Raw genomic sequence first — 23128 nt, 5'->3', positions numbered from 1 at the left:
TTGTTGAAAAGGAAATGACAGAAATTGTACCTAATGTATTTTATAACATTTCACTTCACTTTATATGTATTCATCATTGTCATGTCTTAATGTCTCTATATGCCTTGATGATACTCAGAAACACGGATTTACCAAATCCAAATCTTATTTTACATCATTCCTAAATTAAGAACATGCATATAAGGTTCAGATACGGGATAAATCATCAATATCTATTGCAATTTAATACACCTTCAAAAATATGTACCGTGATGGCAATGACTTAGCAGTGGTGTAAAGTACTCAAGTAAAAATACTTTAAAGTACTACTTAAGTCGCTTTTACTTTTACTTCACTACATTCCTAAAGAAAATAATGTACTTTTTACTCCATACATTTTCCCTGACACACAAAAGTACTTCTAACATTTTGAATGCTTAGCGGGACAGAAAAATGGTCCAATTCATACACTTATCCCTGGTCATCCTGACTGCCGCTATTCTTGCAGGCTCACTAAACAAACATTCTTTGTTTAGAAATGATGTCTGAGTGTTGGAGTGTGCCCCTGGCTATCCGTAAATTAAGAAAACAAGACAATTGGGCCGCTGGGCTGGTTTGCTTAATGTAAGGAATTAGAAATTATTTATATTTGTACTTTTACTTTAGATACTTAAGTATATTGTAGCAATTACATTTACTTTTGATACTTAAGCATATTTAACTGGGTGACTCACTTTTACTTGAGTCATTTTCTATTAAGGTATCTATACTTTTACTCAAGTATTACAATTTGGTACTTTTTTCATCACTGTGATTTAGCGGTATGGGATTGACAAACAACTGATGAAAAATACCATTAAACATTTTCATGCCACAGTTGTACATGTTTCATTTTATTGAAGATATAGAACACACCATTCAAAACTTCAAAAAACAAAGGTTACATACCTCAAGAACTTAAAGCATCTTTTAGAACAATTTGGGATTCAACGCATGTACAAGGTTGGAAACACTGGTTGACATTAAACAAATTCTTGTTGACTGGCTGCAGTCTATTGATTCAGACACATGAGACAGGTGTGTGGTCACTCAAGATTAGGTGTTGCCCTTACTGCTTAACGAGAGAGCAAATTTCCTCCCAGATTGCGCCATCAAGCATCACATGCCGTTTTGTCACTGAATGAGGCTCAGGGACAAGCCCAAGAACATTCTCTGGTTGGTACTGCACAATGTCCTCTCTCATTGGCCAAAATAATTGGTTGTGGTTTTGACTAGAGTGCAGCTCTCTGCATCAACATCTTGTATAATACCAGGGTAACGGTCTTCATCATATTTCACAACACACCACTTTCCAATCAGTTCCTCATGTACAGTTGAAGTCAGAAGTTTACATACACTTAGGTTGCAGTCATGAAAACTAGTTTTTCAACCACTCCACAAATTTCTTGTTAACAAACTATAGTTTTGGCAAGTCATTTTTCCAACAATTGTTTACAGACAGATTATTTAACTTATAATTCACTGTATCACAATTCCAGTTGGTCAGAAGTTTACATACACTAAGTTGACTGTGCCTTTAAACAACTTGGAAAATTCCAGAAAATTATGTCATGGCTTTAGAAGCTTCTGTTAGGCTCATTTACATAATTTGAGTCAAATGAAGGAGTACCTGTGGATGTCTTTCAAGGCCTACCTTCAAACTCAGTACCTATTTGCTTGACATCATGGGAAAAGCTAAAGAAATTAGCATCAGAAATCAGAAAATAAATTATAGACCTCCACAAGTCTGGTTTATCCTTGGGAGCAATTTCCAAATGCCTGAAGGTACCACATTCATCTGTACAAACAATAGTATGCAAGTATAAACACCATGGGACCACGCAGCCGTCATACCGCTCAGGAAGGAGACGCGTTCTGTCTCCTAGAGATGAACGTACGTTGGTGTGAAAAGTGCAAATCAGTCCCAGAACAACAGCAAAGGACCTTGTGAAGATGCTGGAAGAAACAGGTACAAAAGTATCGATAGCCACAGTAAAATGAGTCCTATATCGACATAACCTGAAAGGCCACTCAGCAAGGAAGAAGCCACTGCTCCAAAACCGCCATAAAAAGTCAGACTATGCTTTGCAACTGCACATGGAGACAAAGATAGTACTTTTTGGACAAATGTCCTCTGGTCTGATGAAACAACAATAGAACTGTTTGGCCATAATGACCATTGTTATATTTGGAGGAAAAAGGGGGAGGCTTGCAAGCCGAAGAACACCATCCCAACCTTGAAGCACGGGGGTGGCAGCATCATGTTGTGGGGGTGCTTTGCTGCAGGAGGGACTGGTGCACTTCACAAAATAGATGGCAGCACGAGGCAGGAAAATTATGAGGATATATTGAAGCAACATCTCAAGACATCAGTCAGGAAGTTAAAGCTTGGTCGCAAATGGGTCTTCCAAATGGACAATGACCCCAAGCATACTTCCAAAGTTGTGGCAAAGTGGCTTAAGGACGACAAAGTCCAGGTATTGGAGTGGCCATCACACAGCCCTGACCTCAATCCGATAGAAAAATTGTGGGAAGAACTGAAAAAGCGTGTGCGAGCAAGGAGGCCTATAAACCTGACTCAGTTACACCAGCTCTGTCAGGAGGAGTGGGCCAAAATTCACCCAACTTATTGTGGGAAGCTTGTGGAAGGCTACCCGAAATGTTTGACCCAAGTAAACAATTTAAAAACAATGCTTCCAAATACTAGTTGAGTGTATGTCAACTTCTGACCCACTGGGAATGTGATGAAAGAAATAAAAGCTGAAATAAATAATTCTCTCTACTATTATTCTGACATTTCACATTTTTAAAATAAAGTGGTGATCCTAACTGACCCAAGACAGGGAATTTTTAATAGGATTAAATGTCAGGAGTTGTGAAAAACTGAGTTTTAATGTATTTGGCTAAGGTGTATGTAAACTTCCGACTTCAACTGTATGTCTGCAATGGGCTGTATGGCACTAGGAGATGGCTGTGGTGCTGTGCAGGTGGAAGTGGAAGGTTGTGCTTTGTCTGCCTCTGTTTGTTGAATTATCGCGGTCTGTGGGCCAAAACAATCACACAGATGTGGAGTCATTTGAGGGGCAGGTAGGTGATCATTCTGTAGCTGTAAGACTTCAAGTGAGTGTGGTGGAGTGTTCCTTGACAGGTAGGACTCCATAACCACTCTGTTCTGGATAGTTGATCTTCTCTTTCTTTGGTTTATTTTCTGTTGACTCCTTTTTTTCCTTTTATCTCGCTGGAAAAGTTGTGAGATGGATTTCAGTTCACCACTTTCTTTTCACTTAAGGGATCTTTCTTTTTGTTTCTTAATAAGATACTCCTAATGTCTTTTAGGATCTTGTTTATATACACGATAAAGAGTATGTGGATCTTCCACACCGATCTTGACAAACCATTTCTGTATGGACCTCGCTTTCTGCACGGGGGCATTGTCATGCTGAAACAGGAAAGAGCCTTCCCCAAACTGTTGCCATAAAGTTGGAAGCACAGAATGATCTAGAATGTCATTGTAAGCAGTAGTGTTAAGATTTCCCTTCACTGGAACCAAGGGGCCTAGCCCGAACCATGGAAAACAGCCCTAGACCTTTATTCCTCCTACACCAAACTTTATATTTGGCACTATGCATTGGGGCACTTAGCGTTCTCCTGGCATCCGCCAAACTCAGATTTGTCCGTCAGACTGCCAGATGGTGAAGCATGATTCATCCCTCCAGAGAACACATTTCCACTGCTGAGTTCAATGGTGGCTAGCTTTACACCACTCCAGCTGATGCTTGGCATTGAACATGGTGATTTTACAGTAGGCTTGTGTGCGGCTGCTCGGCCATGGAAACCCATTTCATGAATCTCCCGACGAACAGTTATTGTGCTGACATTTCTTCTAGAGGCAGTTTGGAACTCGGTAGTGTGTTGCAACCGAAGACAGACAATTGTTACGTGCTACGCGCATCAGCACTCGACGGTCCTGTTCTGTGAGCTTGTGTGGCCTACCACTTCGCGGCTGAGCTGTTGTTGCTCCTAGATATTTCCACTTACAATTGACTGGGGCAGCTCTAGCAGGGCAGAAATTTGACGAACTGACTTGTTGGAAAGTTGACATCCTATGATGGTGCTACATGGAAAGTCACTGAGCTCTTCAGTAAGGCCATTCTACTGCCAATGTTTGTCTATGGAGATTGCATGGCGGTGTGCTCTATTTTATACACCTTTCAGCAACGGGTGTGGCTGAAATAGTTGAACCTACTAATTTGAAGGGGTGTCCACATACTTTTGTAGATATAGTGTATGTCCTTGTCCTATCCTTGGTTGATTTATTGGGCATTTTATAAAATAAAATAAAAAAAGATAATTAAAGTCAGTAATAACCATAGTAAGTCACATAAATCAATATCACTCAATCATCCTAACATAATACAAATTGAAATGGTCTTATTTAGAAAATAATTGTTCAATTTCAACTTAACCATGATCATATATGTAATTTGTGTGTCTTTCAGGTCTTATGGTAAGTAAAAATGTAATAGCTAATATATTTAGTCATTACCATCACATTCTGTCCTTACCATCACAGTTCATTACGTGGTGGTAAGGATGTGCGGTGAGAATGACATTTTTACAATATTTGTTCATAAATAGCAGGTATTCTAGCATGCTAACAGCTAGCATACAATGTATCCTAAATACACATAAAATCTAACATAATTTGATGAAATGATAGCCTATTTGGTAATGATATACAATAAAAAAATATAATATTAGTCATATTTACCTCTATTTTTCAATCATTTCCCGGCATCAAAATGTGAATCTCCCTCCATGACATCCATGTGCTCCAATGTCACTACTCACATCCATGGCAACCAAGAACACATACTTTTGAAAAAACATTATTATCATGTAATTTGCTTGTCGTGGTGGTAATGACCCAATACTTAGAGAGGACTAAGTATTTTGTGTAAAATATATATAGTTTCCACTTATTTTACTATTTTTTTAAACAGGTGCATTAAATATTTTCTTATGATCAAGACTTTTGTAAGTGTAATACATAGCAGACTGTCAAAAGTCGGTGTGAGACAGGACAAAAACAGTGCAAAACAGTGAAATCCAGACATGAAATGCTCAGAAAAAAATAAATAAAATATATATATCTATATATTGAAAGCTGGAAAAAAATGTTGAAGGTTATTTTATTCTCTGCTTTAATGGATGTGAAATAAAAACATTTAAATTCACATTTGATCTTAAAATTTTAACCCTGAGACACAACAAGGCCCGTATTTGCAAAATCACCCATTTACTGGAAAGGAGCATCACGAGAATCGTGCACTTTCACTACCCTGTGAAGTTCATCATAACTTATTTTAATTGTAGCCTAATAAACTGCATGGTTTCCCGAGTCGTCGTGGAAGGACCACACACCATATAATCGCATGACTCCAAGTTAATTTCGATATGATGGTTATTATATCATTATTTGCAAATAAAGGTGTTTCCACTGCCATTTCTCGTATAATTTTACGAATGCAAAAAGATCCCACCATGTTGAAAGAACGCATTATCTGTGGTCATTAATAAAATTGTACCGAAAGTTCCTGTTTCCATCACAGCCGTCCTAACTTTCTTTTTTATTTTACGAGGTATGATTTTACTGCAAAGAAACTGTGGATGGAAATGTGGTTTATGGTAGAAAATTGTGCAAGAACTCCCGATCTCTGTTGCCCTGGCAAAAAACTATATTCAAAATGGTGAAGCCAAGAAACAATAAATAATTAAGTTAAGGTCAAGAGACTCATGTTCCTGAATCCATTGAATCCTTGAACAACAGAACATGTTGCTCACTATAAACAATGAATGAGGTTAGATAGGTTATATTAGCATAGCAAAAGAAATTGAGAAAAGTGTCTCATACCAAAACTTTAAAACATCTTCACCGCTCAATTTTTTGTTGAGAAGGCACTGAAGGTAATTTCAATCGATTTTAAAGTCCTTCAATTACAGACACACTGGCAACAATTCTGGGAGGGAAATTGATTTTTCAGCCTGTCTGTGAGCCAAGGCCAAACGTTAAGACCTGAACAACAACCATGGAGACAAACAGATTATCAAAAGTTTTAGAGCCTTTCTCCCCAACATTTTGATTCAGACTCCTAGCTGCTTTTTGCCGTAAAACCTGTCTGAGTATATTATATACGATGGTTTGATTTAGAAGCTGAATAATTAAAGGTGCAGGTGAAGGAAAAATAGGAGATTTTCTTACCTTACAGTGTGGTATTGTTGTAATGTGACAATAGCCATAGGAATTCAAGGACACTGTCCTGCTTTGAGGGCCTTGTGGATAGTAAGGTAGAGCTTGCTGCGGAAAATGCTCAATAACAACATCCAACCCCCACCTCCCAAACATACACTGTCCTTCTAGCCTCCTATCATCTGTCCACTGCCTTGGCAGCCAAACAAACCATCTGAAACGGGTTCATATTGGACAACCAATGTCCCTAAAAGGCAAAGTACAATAGCTGTATGCAATTTACAATGCTATTTGTTTTTTATGAACTAATGTATTAGTAGTTCTTGCCAACATATGACTCAATGAATAACCACTACTTCCTGCAAGGCCGACTTGACCTTACGGTTTTCATGAGCGCAGCTCTCAGCTTAGAGTTAAACACAAAAGGCAGCTTCATAAAGTGGCAATTACTGTTTTGACATCAATTCGGACAGATATATAAAAACAAATGCAAAGCTTTCCGAAACCAAAATGTAGAAATACAAGCATGAATAAAGGGAGGAATGCAATCCTGGCATAATAATTCAGTTTAATTAAAGAATAAGCAAACATGGAGATCTCTTTCTAAGCAGTATGTCTGTGGTGTTAGCCTGCTCTCTGTCTCAGAAGGTATTAACTAAGTTAAGAGCTGGGGGTAAATGATCTAATCCATTGGATGACCTCCACTGGTTCTCTCCTCATTCATATTTATATGACAGCGCTGCACTAATTTTGGAGAGTAAATCAGTGCACACATTTTCCTCTGACCTCTACCTCGCTGCTGAATTAAACAATGTCAACGCCAATGCCCACTTTAACAAGCCTTAAATTCCACAGTCCAATCCATCAGCCGGGGTATTTCTGACACACCGTAGGAAGAGCATGAAATAAGGCAATTATTGAACCATCCAGCCCATTTACACGGATACTGTAGCCGTGGAAAGCTGGGGAAGAAGTTTGACTTGTTCAGAAGATGGAACTGCAATGGGAAAGCCAAACAAGGTGATAACTACCCTCTTATGACTAATAGCAACTTAGTTATTGTGCTGTAGGTCTCTCTACTGCAGGTTTAAGGCTTGTAGTTCTGAATCTTTTTCACTACCTGTGCTTTGGACCAACCTCCCAGAAATGTGGTTGACCTTTCAAAAGCAGCCCAGTCTGACTACCAAGAGCTAATGATTTCATTCAGATCATTCTAGAGCAGTTCATGTTCTATCTGCATTTTTGTTAAACTGTAGTTATATTGACATAGCCTTGTTCTGTTCAATGTTCTCTACCTATATAGTACTCTAAATACCCCCAATTCATGTTAAGTTCAAAACAATACAAGATAACATTTTGCAGACACCATTCAAACCAATGAGGGTTCGGAATTTTAAAGACAATTATCTCAGAATCCTCTTTTTACAGATATAACCTTATAGTCCCAAGTTCTCGAATTGCCAGTGAGTCTTTTCAGATAAATCCTCTCGATTTTTCTCTCACACACAGAAGGCTGAGTGAGCTGTGACTGGACCTTGTAGTCTCGTAAAATGAGTGTGTGTATGTGAGAGAGAGAGTGAGTGTGAGAACATGTGTGTGCGTGTGTATGCAAAAGGCTTGTAGGTCATTTTATTCAATGATTCTGTGTGCGAGAGAAACTGTCTTTGGTCATGTTGGGTCTACAGTACATGCGTGTATGACTCACTGAGGTGGCAGTTGAGCTGCTGGGTGTGTGTGTCCTCAGATCTTGTGACAGATAATCCATCAGAGTCAGTCTGTCTGACAGGGATGGATTTCATCTCTCTCTCTCTCCCTATCCCTTTACAGCTCACTCCACTCTACTCCGGCCCATGAAGGACAGTCACTCCTCTCCTCTGCCCCTCTTTGGACACACATGGAGATTCATTAGAAGAGACTGAATGTGTGTACTGAGAGCCTTAACAGCTTTGGATTTGAGGTGTAGCCACTCAGGTTCAGTATTCAACCACTTACATTCTTGAGGTTTGACCCAAAAATAGGTTTATATAAGACAGTGGCCTTCAGAAAGGCATACCTCTGACTTATTCCACATGTTGTGTGTACAGCCTGAATTCAAATGGATTAAATATATTTTTCTCACGCATCTACACACCCCATAATGATAAAGTGAAAACATGTTAGTAGAAATGTTTGCATATTTCTTGAAAATTAAATAAATAACTAATTTACATAAGTATTCACACGCGAGTCAATACTTTGGAGAAGCACCTTGCAGGGATTACAGCTGAGAGTTTTTCTTGGTAAGTCTCTAAGAGCTTTCCACACCTGAATTGTGCAACATTTGCCCATTATCATTTTCAAAATTCTTCAAACTCTGTCAAATTGGTTCCTGATCATTGCTAGACAACAATTTTCAGTAGATTTGAGTCAAAACTGTAACTCTGCCACATTCACTGTCTTCTTGGTAAGCAACTTGTGTAGATTTCGCCTTGTGTTTTAGGGTATTGTCCTGCTGAAAGGTGAATTCATCTCCCAGTGTCTGGTGGAAAGCAGACTGAACTAGGTTTTCCTCTAGGATTCTACCTGTGCTTAGCTCCAGTCCATTTATTTTGTATCCTGGAAAAACTCCCTAGTCTTTAACTATTACAAGCATACCCATAACATGATGCAGCCACCATTATGCTTGAACATAACATTTTTTATTCAGGACAAAAAGTTAATTGCCTTGCACATTTTATGGTATTTCTTTAGTGCCTTGTTGCTAACAGGATGCATGTTTTGGAATATTTGTATTATCTACAGGCTTCCTTCTTTTCACTATCAAGTAGGTTTGTATAGTAGAGTAACTGCAATGTTGTTGATCCATCCTCAGTTTTCTCCCATCACAGCCATTAAACTATGTAACTGTTTTAAAGTCGCCATCGGCCTCATGGTGAAATCCCTGAGTGGTTTCCTTCCTCTCCGCCAACTGAGTTAGGAAGTAGGCCTGTATCTTTGTAGTGACTGGGTGTATTGATACACCATCCAAAGTGCAATTAATAGCTTCACCATGCTCAAAGGGATATTCAATATCTTCTTTTTTTTTTACCCATCTACCAATAGGATCCCTTCTTTGCAAGGCATTGGTCAATCTCCCTGGTCTTTGAAGTTGAATCTGTTGAAATGCACTGCTCGAGCATTGTATCATTGCATGTGTGGGGTACAGCAGAATTGAGGTAGTCATTCAAAAATCATGTTGAACATTATTGCACACAGAGTCCATGAAACCTCTGATGAGTTGAGCAAATGTGTACTTAACTTATTTAGGCTTGCCATGAAGGGGTTGAATACTTATTGACTCAAAACATTTCATTTTTTCATTTTTAATTAATTTGTAAACATTTGTAAAAACATAATTCCACTTTGACATTATGGGGTATTGTGTGTAGGCCAAACATCTAAATTGAATCCATTTTAAATGCAGGTTGTAACAAAATGTGGAAAAAGTCAAGGGATGTGAATACTTTCTAAAAGCACTGTACAAAACTAAAACCAGATTAGGGATGAGTCAAGGGATGTGAATACATTCTAAAGGCACGGTACAAAACTAGAACCAGATTAGGGATGAGTCAAGGAATGTGAATACTTTCTAAAAGCACTGTACAAAACTAAAACCAGATTAGGGATGAGTCAAGGAATGTGAATACTTTCTAAAAGCACTGTACAAAACTAAAACCAGATTAGGGATGAGTCAAGGGATGTGAATACTTTCTAAAGGCCCGGTACAAAACTAAAACCAGATTAGGGATGAGTCAAGGGATGTGAATACTTTCTAAAGGCACGGTACAAAACCAGAACCAGATTAGGGATGAGTCAAGGGATGTGAATACTTTCTAAAGGCACGGTACAAAACCAGAACCAGATTAGGGATGAGTCAAGGGATGTGAATACTTTCTAAAGGTACGGTACAAAACTAAAACCAGATTAGGGATGAGTCAAGGGATGTGAATACTTTCTAAAGGTACGGTACAAAACTAAAACCAGATTAGGGATGAGTCAAGGGATGTGAATACTTTCTAAAGGTACGGTACAAAACTAAAACCAGATTAGGGATGAGTCAAGGGATGTGAATACTTTCTAAAGGTACGGTACAAAACTAAAACCAGATTAGGGATGAGTCAAGGGATGTGAATACTTTCTAAAGGCCCGGTACAAAACCAGAACCAGATTAGGGATGAGTCAAGGGATGTGAATACTTTCTAAAGGCCCGGTACAAAACCAGAACCAGATTAGGGATGAGTCAAGGGATGTGAATACTTTCTAAAGGCCCGGTACAAAACCAGAACCAGATTAGGGATGAGTCAAGGGATGTGAATACTTTCTAAAGGCCCGGTACAAAACTAAAACCAGATTAGGGATGAGTCAAGGGATGTGAATACTTTCTAAAGGCCCGGTACAAAACTAAAACCAGATTAGGGATGAGTCAAGGGATGTGAATACTTTCTAAAGGCCCGGTACAAAACTAAAACCAGATTAGGGATGAGTCAAGGGATGTGAATACTTTCTAAAGGCCCGGTACAAAACTAAAACCAGATTAGGGATGAGTCAAGGGATGTGAATACTTTCTAAAGGCCCGGTACAAAACCAGAACCAGATTAGGGATGAGTCAAGGGATGTGAATACTTTCTAAAGGCCCGGTACAAAACTAAAACCAGATTAGGGATGAGTCAAGGGATGTGAATACTTTCTAAATGCCTGGTACAAAACTAAAACCAGATTAGGGATGAGTCAAGGGATGTGAATACTTTCTAAAGGCCCGGTACAAAACTAAAACCAGATTAGGGATGAGTCAAGGGATGTGAATACTTTCTAAAGGCCCGGTACAAAACTAGAACCAGATTAGGGATGAGTCAAGGGATGTGAATACTTTCTAAAGGCCCGGTACAAAACTAAAACCAGATTAGCACGAACAGCATCAAATAAATCAACAGACAATTCTTAGTCACCTTTATTAAGCTCTCCAATTATTCATACTGTACAGTTGACCTAATCTCAACTGAATGACATACATTCACATTTATAAAAATCGAATTACAATATTTCATTTAAACTATCTCTAACGCATTATTCATATGATGGACAGTGTGTTGGCTGGTTGGCTTCACAAACCAGTTTTTACCCTCATCAGGTAGGCACAGATGATTTATCAAAGTTACATACTGCTATATAGATTAAAGTAGTAGACCTACTTTAAAATCATACATGGAATTACAAAGTTAACAGGGCAACAACATTTTACATTTCATACGAGTTGTTTCAAACATACTGTAATACTCATGTGAGGTTGAGGTTTCACATACTAAGGACCTCTGATTAAGGCATCAATAAACTGGATTTTAACAAAGGCAAAACAGTGAGGTCACCTACTACAACGCATAAACAATTACACAAAATCATAATCCATTACATGCTGCTCTCTAATACTCCAGGCGGGTCAAATGAGCTACACACTACTATGCATTCCTGAATACCGGGATATGTTTTTGAATGATTTCACAGTGGCATCTGAAAATGCAGTCTGGAACATGTCATTTACTTAGAAAAATCCTTGTCTTTCCTTTTGTATTACTATGGTTTAATAAAACAATAACACCAATGTTATACAATGTTATTCTTGCTTTTTTGAAAAGGTAATCATATAGCTAGAGAAATACATTTAAGTTTCTCAGCTTATCAAAATGGAATGCACAATTAAAGTCACCAACATAAAAATACCAAGAAATCTCAGAAATATAGTATAAACTTTATGATCGGAAAATAGATAAAAGCTATATGATAAATCAACCTGATATATTGCAGTTACGGTAATCATGATAACACAGGAGGTTGAAACGTAGCGATGGGCTGAATATTTTGTCTCTTTTTTGTTTTTAACTAGGCAAGTTGGTTAAGAATAAATTCTTATTTACAATGACGGCCTACCCTGGCCAAACCTGGACGATGCTGGGCCAATTGTGTGCCGCCCTATGGGACTCCCAGTCACGACTGGATGTGATACAGCCTGGATTCAAACCAGGGACTGTAGTGACGCCTCTTGCACTGGGATTTGAAGGATTGGTGTACATGCCCTGTGCAGTGGAACAGGAGCCAGCATGGTTGGTTTTGGGTGCAGTTAGGAGGGACTAGGGTGCTTAGAACAGAGAGGGGAAAGGACTGGTCAGTGTTATGGAAGGCTGAGGCTCTCTACTTCCTGGTAATGGCAGCCACAGCTTTCTTGGCAGCGTCATCCAGGTCATTGGCGGCTACGATGGGCAGTCCACTCTCTGACAGGATCCTCTTGGCCTCCTGCACATTTGTCCCTATACACACACACACACACACACACACACACACACACACACACACACACACACACACACACACACACACACACACACACACACACACACACACACACACACACACACACACACAGCGTTAATGAATGGTCTATGATGTAGAAGGAGAGAGTTGTATGCTGCATCTCACAACGCTACACCCACTGACTAAAAAGACATAGAACACAGGAGAACTTAACCCAATGACAGGTGCACCAAGAGATGGAGAAATGGATGACTGGCATACTTCCATTGGTGAAATAGAACAGATGTGTCTGTGAAGGAGTGAGAAAGCCAGTGGTCTTGAAAAGGGCAGAGGGAATGTACTGCGTTCCATTGGCTGCAGTGGAGGTCAGAGGAGAGGCAGGCAGGCGGGGTCTCTGCTGATCTGATCATGCCCCAGTGGAGCTCTAGCCATGCAGAGACACCCTGAGACACTACAGCTCTGAGGCCTACACTGGCTCCCTCAAAGCACAGCACTAACCATGAGAGCAATGATGGAGAGAGAGGGGGGGCAGAAAAGAGAGATATGGGGGAGAGGTTGAGCTAGATCGAGAAAGAGATAGGAAGAAAGAGTGAGATAGTGAGAGCTTACGCACAAACTTGTCTCTGCTCTCCCTTAGAGAAAAAAACAACCCACAGAAACAACAGAGCCCAGCTGTCTATGTGCTGTTCACTGATTCACTGATTTCACAGGTGAGAATGGTACTGCAGGGAGGAGGGAATTTACATAACGCAGGTGTTCCACATCACTATGATGTGTGTGTGTGTGTGTGTGCGCGTCGGCGCAGCTCTCCTGACTGGTGTGTAATTAAGATTGCATGATATGTGAAATCTCAGGAGCCTGGATGTTCTAATCAATAGCAGTTTCATGAGGAATTATATTACCGCCGCCACTTAACTCCTAATATTTCAGCGCTTTTGTCCGGTGAGATAATAACTCATTCTAAACACATTTTTTGAGTTCTGCACAAAGCAATCAATTGTGTAATCTAATTAGAGGAAGGGAAGGCATTGGGCAGACACACAGCAGATAGGGGATCCAAAGTCGTCTTCTAACCGAACAGCATCTTCTCTGTCCTCTGCTAAATCTATATGGAAAAGGGCACTGCTTTCACTCAGAGGCTCAATACACTGAAATAAATTTAATTTGGATTGACAAATCACAGAGATCATATTCCTGTAGAGGTCGTGGAGAGGTTATCAGCTAATAAACAAATCCAATCTGAAACAAGAAACACTGCTATTCATCTTTATATGGCCTTCACTCTGCTGCTATACAAATATATTTTTACAGAAAAGATTATAGACAAATATTGTATAAGGAAAAGACTTAGTTCCTAGCTCTGTCGGGAATCCTGGAACTGGAACTCCTAGATCTAACACCAACAGACTTTCTAAGAATCTCACCACACATAGGGTTCAACAAACACAGAGTGTGTGTGAGTGCCTCTGCATGTGTGATTGTGGAGGGTGTGTGGAGAGAGCTTGTGTCAGTGAGCAGAGTGCAGTTCCAGAATGAGCGGCAGGGAGCAGTGTCTGTCTGTCTACAGCAGCAGCCCAGCATACTGATACTGTACGGGAGGTGTAGTCACCTACAGCCACTAGGTGCTGCCAGAGACCTCACAGTCAGGTCTAAAGAAAACATCAGCAGAGGCCTGTCCCTTCAAGAGACACTTTATACTATACTACTAGGAGAAAGGACATTCACAATGGTGCTGAATATATATATATATATATATATATATATATATATATATATATATATATATATATATATATATATATACACATATATATACACACACACACACACACACACAGAATAGAATGGTGAATATATATATCATACAGAATAGAATGGATTTCTACTATGTGGAATAAAGAACTGTGTTCTCTCTATGCAACACATAACTGCAGTGTACTGACTGTACATACATGGTCAATAAATCCTCCCTTATACAATACAAGGAGTGTGTGATAATGACTAGCCCTGTCCAGTATCTTCAACTGGGATCTCTGGAGTGGGAGCTTGCCTCCTGTTGTAGTAGAGGGATCTAAACAGTGGCACTGAGACAGAGCCGGAGCTACACGGGCTCCAGAAGCACCATGAGCCCCCGACAGCCCTGCCTGAGTTTATAGCAGATTCTGATAATTGTAAATTAAGCTGTAGCAGGGGCCTATTGTACCCTGGAGGACTGTCCTGCTGAGGCGACTACACTTCCACAGCCTGGGACCTAAAGGAGGGAACACCTCCTCTGCTCTCCTTCTCTCATTTTACACTTCTAACTACTCAGACTATAGTTCCTTCCCCAAGTGTACATGTTAGAGTGTCTAAGAGTGTGTGAGAGAGAGAGAGAGAGAGAGAGAGAAGGGAGTGAGAGTTTATGTATGCGTCTGTGGTAATGGGCATGTGACAGGCGTGTCTGTTGTGGCGTGTGTGTGTGGTCCGCGGCTGGACAGTGATGGCCCGACCAAAGCATCTGATGGCTTTATTAAGGCTGTAATGATACTGTCAGTGATGTGTGTGTGTGTGTGGTCTGCAGCTAGTCAGCAGTAGATTAAGCTAGAATGATACTGTCAGCACGACCTCTCTCTAGAACCACTAGTCCATTCTAATTACATTGGAAAACGTCTATATCCCCCACATTCTCCTTTATTAAGGAGAGCCTGGCCTCGACAGACAGCCAGCCAGCCAGCCAGCGGAATGGCCTGAAGGGAATATAATCCCTTTTTCACAAGACCGTGTGGCGCGTTTAAGGGACTTTTATCCACACACACAGACTCATGCATACACAAAGACACATGCCACACATGCACATTCGCACACACACTGTGGCCAGAGTCTCTGAGAGGGGGCAGTAGTTCCTCATTTACATTTAGCGTGCATGTGTGTGTGTTTACATCAGGCATGACTATCTGCATTGGAGAGCCTGACAACCAGGCAGTGTCCATCAATAAACGAAAGTCCAATGAATGAAAGCCAGCCCATTAATAAAACATCAACCACTGGCATAAAATTCTCAACTCCACATCTTGTGGCACTCTGTCGTCACAGCCAACCACCATGTGGCCAAAGGATGCAGAAAAAAGGCTTTCCAATTAAAAGTGGCAGAGTTAATCCTGGCTGATCCTTTTGAAGAGCAGCCTATCATTATGGGGTCTGTGGTCAGCGCAGCTAGCTAGGCTGATTGATTCTGACCAATCCCGCTCTATGATGCCCCAGCCGTAATGACCACAGCTAAATCAAGGATTAAACGCCACGAGGACTCTGATTCAACCCAATGGTCACCATGAACTTCTGAGCCAATCCCCAATTTGAGAGCCAGAGGCAATTTGTGACATGTTTGTGAAAAGTGAAACCACCAATTAACGTTTTTTTTGTGTGTCTTCCATGAAAAAATGTTGGCAGAGTCAACACAAACACGTGTGTGTGATCAAAGGAGTATCGATCACACTAAACATGCTGCCACTACTATTCAGGGAAGTCAATCCCAGCTATGGATTTGAACACAATCATTTGCCTCTTTCAGCCCTGTGTCCAACAACAGGGAGTGTTTATCTGGGTTTTATTTGCCACCAATGCTCCTTATAGGACACATCACTGCACTCTATACTCCTCTGTAAAGGAGGTCTCTGTAGACCCGACGCAAGACCCACAGGTTGATTCTTATTTATAAAACCCTCTTAGGCCTCACTCCCTCCTATCTGATACCTACGGCAGCCCTCATCCTCCACATACAACACCAGCTCTGCCAGTCACAGTCTATTAAAGATCCCCAAACCACACACATCCCTGGGTCGCTCGTCTTTTCTGTTTGCTGCAGCTAGCAACTGGAACGTTATGTGTTGCTACCATGCTGTGTTTCATGTGTTGCTCTCATGCTATGTTGTCGTCTTAGGTCTCTCTTTATGTAGTGTTGTCTCTCTTGTCATGTGTGTTTCGTCATATATTTTAATTTAAAATGTTTGTTTTTAATCCCAGCCCCCATCCTCGCAGGAGTGCCTTTTGGTAGGCCCTCATTGTAAATAAGAATTTGTTAAATAAAGATATACATATATATATATATATATTACAGGTCCACCGATTAATCAGAAAGGCCGATTAATTAGGGCCGATTTTATTAAACTGGGCAAGTCAATTAAGAACACATTATTTTCATTGACGGCCGAGGAACGGTGGGTTAACTGCCTCGTTCAGGGGCAGAACAACAGATTTTCACTTTGTCAGCTCAGGGGAGCCAATCTTGCAACCTTACAGTTAACTAGTCCAACCCATTATGACCTGCCCCTCTCTTGTTCAACTCCACAAGGAGACTGCCTGTTACGCGAATGCAGTAAGCCAACGTAAGTTGCTAGCTAGCATTAAACTTATCTTATAAAAAACAATCAATCATAATCACTAGTTAACTACACATGGTTGCTGATATTACTAGATATTATCTAGCGTGTCCTGCGTTGCATATAATCTGACTGAGCATACAAGCATACAAGTATCTAAGTGTCTGACTGAGCGGTGGTAGGCAGAAGCAGGCGCGTAAACATTCATTCAAACATCGCTTTCTTTGCGTTTTGCCAGCAGCTCATCGTTGTGCGTCAAGCATTGCGCTGTTTATGACTTCAAGCCTATCAACTCCCGAGATGAGGCTGGTGTAACCGACGTGAAATGGCTAGCTAGTTAGCGCGCGGTAATAGCGTTTCAAAGGTCACTCGCTCTGAGCCTTCTAGTAGTTGTTCCCCTTGCTTTGCATGGGTGATGGTGGCTGATGTCGTTGTGTTGCTGGTTTGAGCCCAGGGAGGAGCAAGGAGAGGGACGGAAGCTATACTGTTACACTGGCAATAGTAAATTACCTATAAGAACATCCAATAGTCAAAGGTTAATGAAATACAAATGCTATAGAGGGAAATAGTCCTATAATTCCTATAATAACTACAACCTAAAACTTCTTACCTGGGAATATTGAAGACTCATGTTAAAAGGAACCACCAGATTTCATATGTTCTCATGTTCTGAGCAAGGAACTGAAACGTTATCTTTCTTACATAGCACATATTGCACTTTTACTTTCTCCTCCAACACTTTGTTTTTTCATTATTTAAACCAAATTGAACATGTTTCATTATTTACTTGAGGCTAAATTGATTTTATTGATATATTATATTAAGTTAAAATAAGTGTTAATTCAGTATTTTTGTAATTGTCATTATTACAAAGAAATGTAAAAAAAAATTGGCCGATTAATCTGTATCGGCTTTTTTGGTCCTCCAATAATCGGTATCGGCGTTGAAAAATCATAATCGGTTGACCTATTCTTGTTATATATATATATATATATATATGTATGTGTGTGTGTGTGTATCTGGGGTTAACTGTATCTAGTTTAAACCAATCTGCAAATTTCACTTTCTATCAAAACAAAAGGCAACCTGTTTGACATTTTAGCATGGCCGATGCATACACATCTTTTGTAGTCGTTCCTTTCCTCATTTTAAAAGGTATGCTTAACTTCACTAGGGTAGGGGGCAGCATTCGGAATTTTGGAAGCGTGCCTAAATTAAACTGCCTGTTACTCAGGCCCAGAAGATAGGATATGCATATAATTAGTCGATTTGGATAGAAAACACTCTAACGTGTCCAAAATTGTTAAAATAATGTCTGTGAGTATAACAGAACTGATATGGCAGGCGTAAACTTGAGGAAAATCCAACCCGGAAGTACTATTATTTTGAAAGGCTGTTTTTCCATTGAAAGCCTATCCACCATACAAAGACTTAGGACCCAGTTCACGAGCTCTATGGCTTCCTCAACATGTGACCTGTGTGGCATGTGGCATTGTTTCAGGCTTTTACTCTGAAAAATGAGGAAGATACAGCACTTTCAATCAGTGGCCAGTGGAAATTTCCATTCATCAGCCATGCGTCTGATTGTGAACGAGCCTTTCTTGTTTCTCCTTTCCTATTGACGAAGCTTTTGTCCGGTTGAAATATGATTGATTATTTATGACAAAAACAACAGGAGGTTTGATTTTAAACATCGTTTGGCACATTTCTACTAACTTTTATTGTCTGGAATTAGTGCACGCGCCTTCTGCATTCGGGTTACTGGACAAATCGCGCAAACAAAAAGAAGGTTTTTGGTCATAAAGAGGGACATTATCGAACAAAACAAACATTTATTGTCTAACATGGAGACCTGGGAGTGCCACCGGATGAAGATCATCAAAGGTAAGTGATTCATTTTAATGCTATTTCTGACTTTTGTGACACCTCTCCTTGTTTGGAAAATGGCTGTATGGGTTTCTGTGGCTAGGAGCTGACCTAACATAATCGCAAAGTGTGCATTCGCCGTAAAGCATTTTTGAAATCTGACTCAGCGGTTGCATTAAGGAGAAGTTTATCTATAATTCCATGCTTAACACTTGTATCGTTTATCAATGTTTATGATGAGTATTTCTGTTTTTGATGTGGCTCTCTGCACTTTCACGTTTGTTTGTTTGAGACAATGCATTTCTGACCATAACGCACCAATGTAAACTGGGATTTTTGGATATAAATATGAACTTTATCGAACAAAACATACATGTATTGTGTAACATGAAGTCCTATGAGTGCCATCTGATGAAGATCATCAAAGGTTAGTGATTCATTTTATCTCTATTTCTGCTTTTTGTGATTCCTCTCTTTGGCTGGAAAAATGGCTGTGTTTTTCTGTGACTAGGTACTGACCTAACATAATTGTTTGGTGTGCTTTCGTCGTAAAGCCTTTTTGAAATCGGACACTGTGGTTGTATTTACAAGAAGTTTATCTTTAAAATGGTGGATAATACTTGTGTGTTAGAGTCATTTTAATTATGAGATTTCTGTTGTGTTGAATTTGGCGCCCTGCAATTTCACTGGCTGTTGTCGAGGTGGGACGCTAGCGTCTGGGAGTGTAAAGACTAGTCAAACTGATGGTAGGTAGGGGTGTAGAGCTGTGGGCCGGGAGTGTAAAGACTAGTCAAACTGATGGTAGGTAGGGGTGTAGAGCTGTGGGCCGGGAGTGTAAAGACTAGTCAAACTGATGGTAGGTAGGGGTGTAGAGCTGTGGGCCGGGAGTGTAAAGACTCGTCAAACTGATGGTAGGTAGGGGTGTAGAGCTGTGGGCCGGGAGTGTAAAGACTAGTCAAACTGATGGTAGGTAGGGGTGTAGAGCTGTGGGCCGGGAGTGTAAAGACTAGTCAAACTGATGGTAGGTAGGGGTGTAGAGCTGTGGGTGTAGCACCACCTGTACAGTACCCACCTTCCAGCCTGACAACCAGGGGAACTTTGAGCTCCAGCTCACGGCAAGCCTTGGTGATGCCGTTGGCAATGATAGCACAGTTGACGATGCCCCCGAAGATGTTCACCAGGATGGCCTCCACCTGTGGCCCGGAGGACAGGAGGGTTATTATAGTCCTAAGAAATGTTCAAACTTATAACGGGTTCTCCTATTCTGTACACCTACAATTCATCTTACACATATTGATGTCTTCATATCTAAAATGTTTACAGTAAAGTGATAGAGGGAGAGAAAAGACTGAAACAGTAAACCTGCCGCAGACTGTGTGATGTCTGGCCAGGCAGGGTAATTACACTAACAAAACACAACAGTAATTACTCAGGGCAGACTGTGTGATGTCTGGCCAGGCAGGGTAATTACACTCACAAAACACAACAGTAATTACTCAGGGCAGACTGTGTGATGTCTGGCCAGACAGGGTAATAACACTAACAAAACACAACAGTAATTACTCAGGGCAGACTGTGTGATGTCTGGCCAGACAGGGTAATAACACTAACAAAACACAACAGTAATTACTCAGGGTAGACTGTGTGATGTCTGGCCAGGCAGGGTAATTACACTAACAAAACACAACAGTAATTACTCAGGGCAGACTGTGTGATGTCTGGCCAGGCAGGGTAATTACACTAACAAAACACAACAGTAATTACTCAGGGCAGTTGTGTGAAAAGTTGAGTGTGAGCAGAGGATTAATAATGCATGTTTGTTTATCATCTCTAATCTGTAAGAGCCATTGTGTGTGTGAATGGTGTGTGTGTGTGTGTGTGTGTGTGTGTGTGTGTGTGTGTGTGTGTGTGTGTGTGTGTGTGTGTGTGTGCGTGTGCGTGTGTGAGTTAATGATGTTTACACACTCTTCTTGGGCCAAATCCAATCTCCTTGGGCCACATTCTTGAGATCTGCATATGTAACTAAAAAAAGCCAGTGTATAGACTGAACATTGGAATACAACATATTGGTTCAAGAATTGTATTGCCGTTTGATGAGTGTGCTTTTCCTGGATTCAAGTCAGACAACATTGTATATGTTCGCCAATGAATATGTCCTCTTTGAGGACACACTACATGGTGTGTGTTTGTTTGTGTTCGTCAGACAGCCATATTAATGTGGAGCAGCTGTCAATCTCCAAGGAGAAGCAGTCCTCAGGTGGAGGTGTTGTTCATCACTGTCATCTGTGACTGATACCACACTATTAGAGCCAGTACCATAACCAATAACACAGGGACAGCCATGCCAAAGACACACACATGCACTACACACGCACAGACAAAATTGCTTCTCCACAGAACATTCCGTCTATAGTGAGTGAGAGGTGGTGTGAGAGAGAGTCTCATTGGTCCAAACTTGCATAAAACAATTTCACTGTCTGCCTTACATCCTGCTACTGTAGGTGAGATCTGAAGCAGGGCCTGAATGTTCCTTTCTAAAGGTAGATGTCATCTCCACAGCCTGGAGGTGTGAGTGTGTGTTCCCCTTGGCCCTAGGTAGCTCTCGCCCCAGGCACAGACAGCAGATTGGTCTAATCCTGACACTGCCTCTGCCCAGTTACAGCATTACAATCAGACAAAATCACAGAGAGGTAGAGAGAGCGAGAGGAGAAAGAGCACGAGAGGAGAGTGAGAAGAGTACGTGAGAGGAGAGAGTACGTGAGAGGAGAGAGAGCATGAGAGGAGAGAGAGCATGAGAGGAGAGAGCGCGCGATAGCAAGAGAGAGAGAGCAAGAGAAACCGTGATAACGAGGAAAGAGAGCATGATAGCAAGAGAGAGAGCGTGAAAGAAAGAGGAGAGAGAGTACAAAAGCAAGAGAGAGAGCGCGATAGCAAGAGGAGAGAGAGCGTGAAAGAAAGAGGAGAGAGAGTACAAAAGCAAGAGAGAGAGCGCGATAGCAAGAGGAGAGAGAGCGTGAAAGAAAGAAAGAAAGAGAGAGAGAGCGATAGCAAGAGGAGAGAGCGCGATAGCAAGAGGAGAGAGAGCGCGATAGCAAGAGGAGAGAGAGCGCGATAGCAAGAGGAGAGAGAGAGCGTGAAAGAAAGCGTGAAAGAAAGAGGAGAGAGAGTACGAAAGCAAGAGAGAGAGCGCGATAGCAAGAGGAGAGAGAGCGTGAAAGAAAGAGGAGAGAGAGTACAAAAGCAAGAGAGAGAGCGCGATAGCAAGAGGAGAGAGAGCGTGAAAGAAAGAGGAGAGAGAGTACAAAAGCAAGAGAGAGAGCCCGATAGCAAGAGGAGAGAGAGCGTGAAAGAAAGAGAGAGCGCGATAGCAAGAGGAGAGAGAGCGCGATAGCAAGAGGAGAGAGAGCGCGATAGCAAGAGGAGAGAGAGAGCGCGATAGCAAGAGGAGAGAGAGAGCGTGAAAGAAAGAGGAGAGAGAGTACAAAAGCAAGAGAGAGAGCACGATAGCAAGAGGAGAGAGAGCGTGAAAGAAAGAGGAGAGAGAGTACAAAAGCAAGAGAGAGAGCGCGATAGCAAGAGGAGAGAGAGCGTGAAAGAAAAAGAGAGAGAGAGAGCGATAGCAAGAGAGAGAGAGAGCGTGAAAGAAAGAGGAGAGAGAGTACAAAAGCAAAGAGAGAGCGCGATAGCAAGAGGAGAGAGAGCGTGAAAGAAAGAGGAGAGAGTACAAAAGCAAGAGAGAGAGCGCGATAGCAAGAGGAGAGAGAGTACAAAAGCAGAGAGAGAGCGCGATAGCAAGAGGAGAGAGAGCGTGAAAGAAAGAGGAGAGAGAGTACAAAAGCAAGAGAGAGAGCGCGATAGCAAGAGGAGAGAGAGCGTGAAAGAAAGAGGAGAGAGAGTACAAAAGCAAGAGAGAGAGCGCGATAGCAAGAGGAGAGAGAGCGTGAAAGAAAAGAGAGAGAGCGATAGCAAGAGGAGAGAGAGAGCGTGAAAGAAAGAGGAGAGAGAGTACAAAAGCAAGAGAGAGAGCGCGATAGCAAGAGGAGAGAGAGCGTGAAAGAAAGAGGAGAGAGTACAAAAGCAAGAGAGAGAGCGCGATAGCAAGAGGAGAGAGAGTACAAAAGCAAGAGAGAGAGCGCGATAGCAAGAGAGAGAGCATGAAAGAAAGAGGAGAGAGAGTGCAAAAGCAAGAGAGAGCGCGATAGCAAGAGGAGAGAGAGCGTGAAAGAAAGAGGAGAGAGAGTGCAAAAGCAAGAGGAGAGAGAGCACGATAGCAAGAGGAGAGAGAGCGCAATAGCAAGAGGAGAGAGAGCGCGATAGC

At 41.2% G+C, this 23128-nt stretch overlaps 1 protein-coding gene across 1 annotated transcript in view; it reads right to left on the bottom strand.

Moving 5' to 3' along the window:
• Positions 1-11219: 11219 nt before the first annotated feature.
• The window catches only part of suclg2 (succinate-CoA ligase GDP-forming subunit beta), a 143048-nt gene continuing 131139 nt past the window's right edge, over positions 11220-23128 (bottom strand). Inside the window, exons 10-11 of the mRNA XM_024380422.2 lie at positions 19883-20003; positions 11220-12585 (exon numbers count right to left, since the gene is read on the bottom strand). Of these exons, the coding sequence (XP_024236190.2) occupies positions 12470-12585; positions 19883-20003 (237 nt within the window). The 3' untranslated portion in view covers positions 11220-12469. The remainder of the gene's footprint in view (positions 12586-19882; positions 20004-23128) is intronic.

The sequence above is a fragment of the Oncorhynchus tshawytscha genome, linkage group LG02 (genome assembly GCF_018296145.1).
Source record: "Oncorhynchus tshawytscha isolate Ot180627B linkage group LG02, Otsh_v2.0, whole genome shotgun sequence".
NCBI lineage: Eukaryota > Metazoa > Chordata > Actinopteri > Salmoniformes > Salmonidae > Oncorhynchus > Oncorhynchus tshawytscha.
This window is presented reverse-complemented; position numbering and strand designations above follow the sequence as displayed.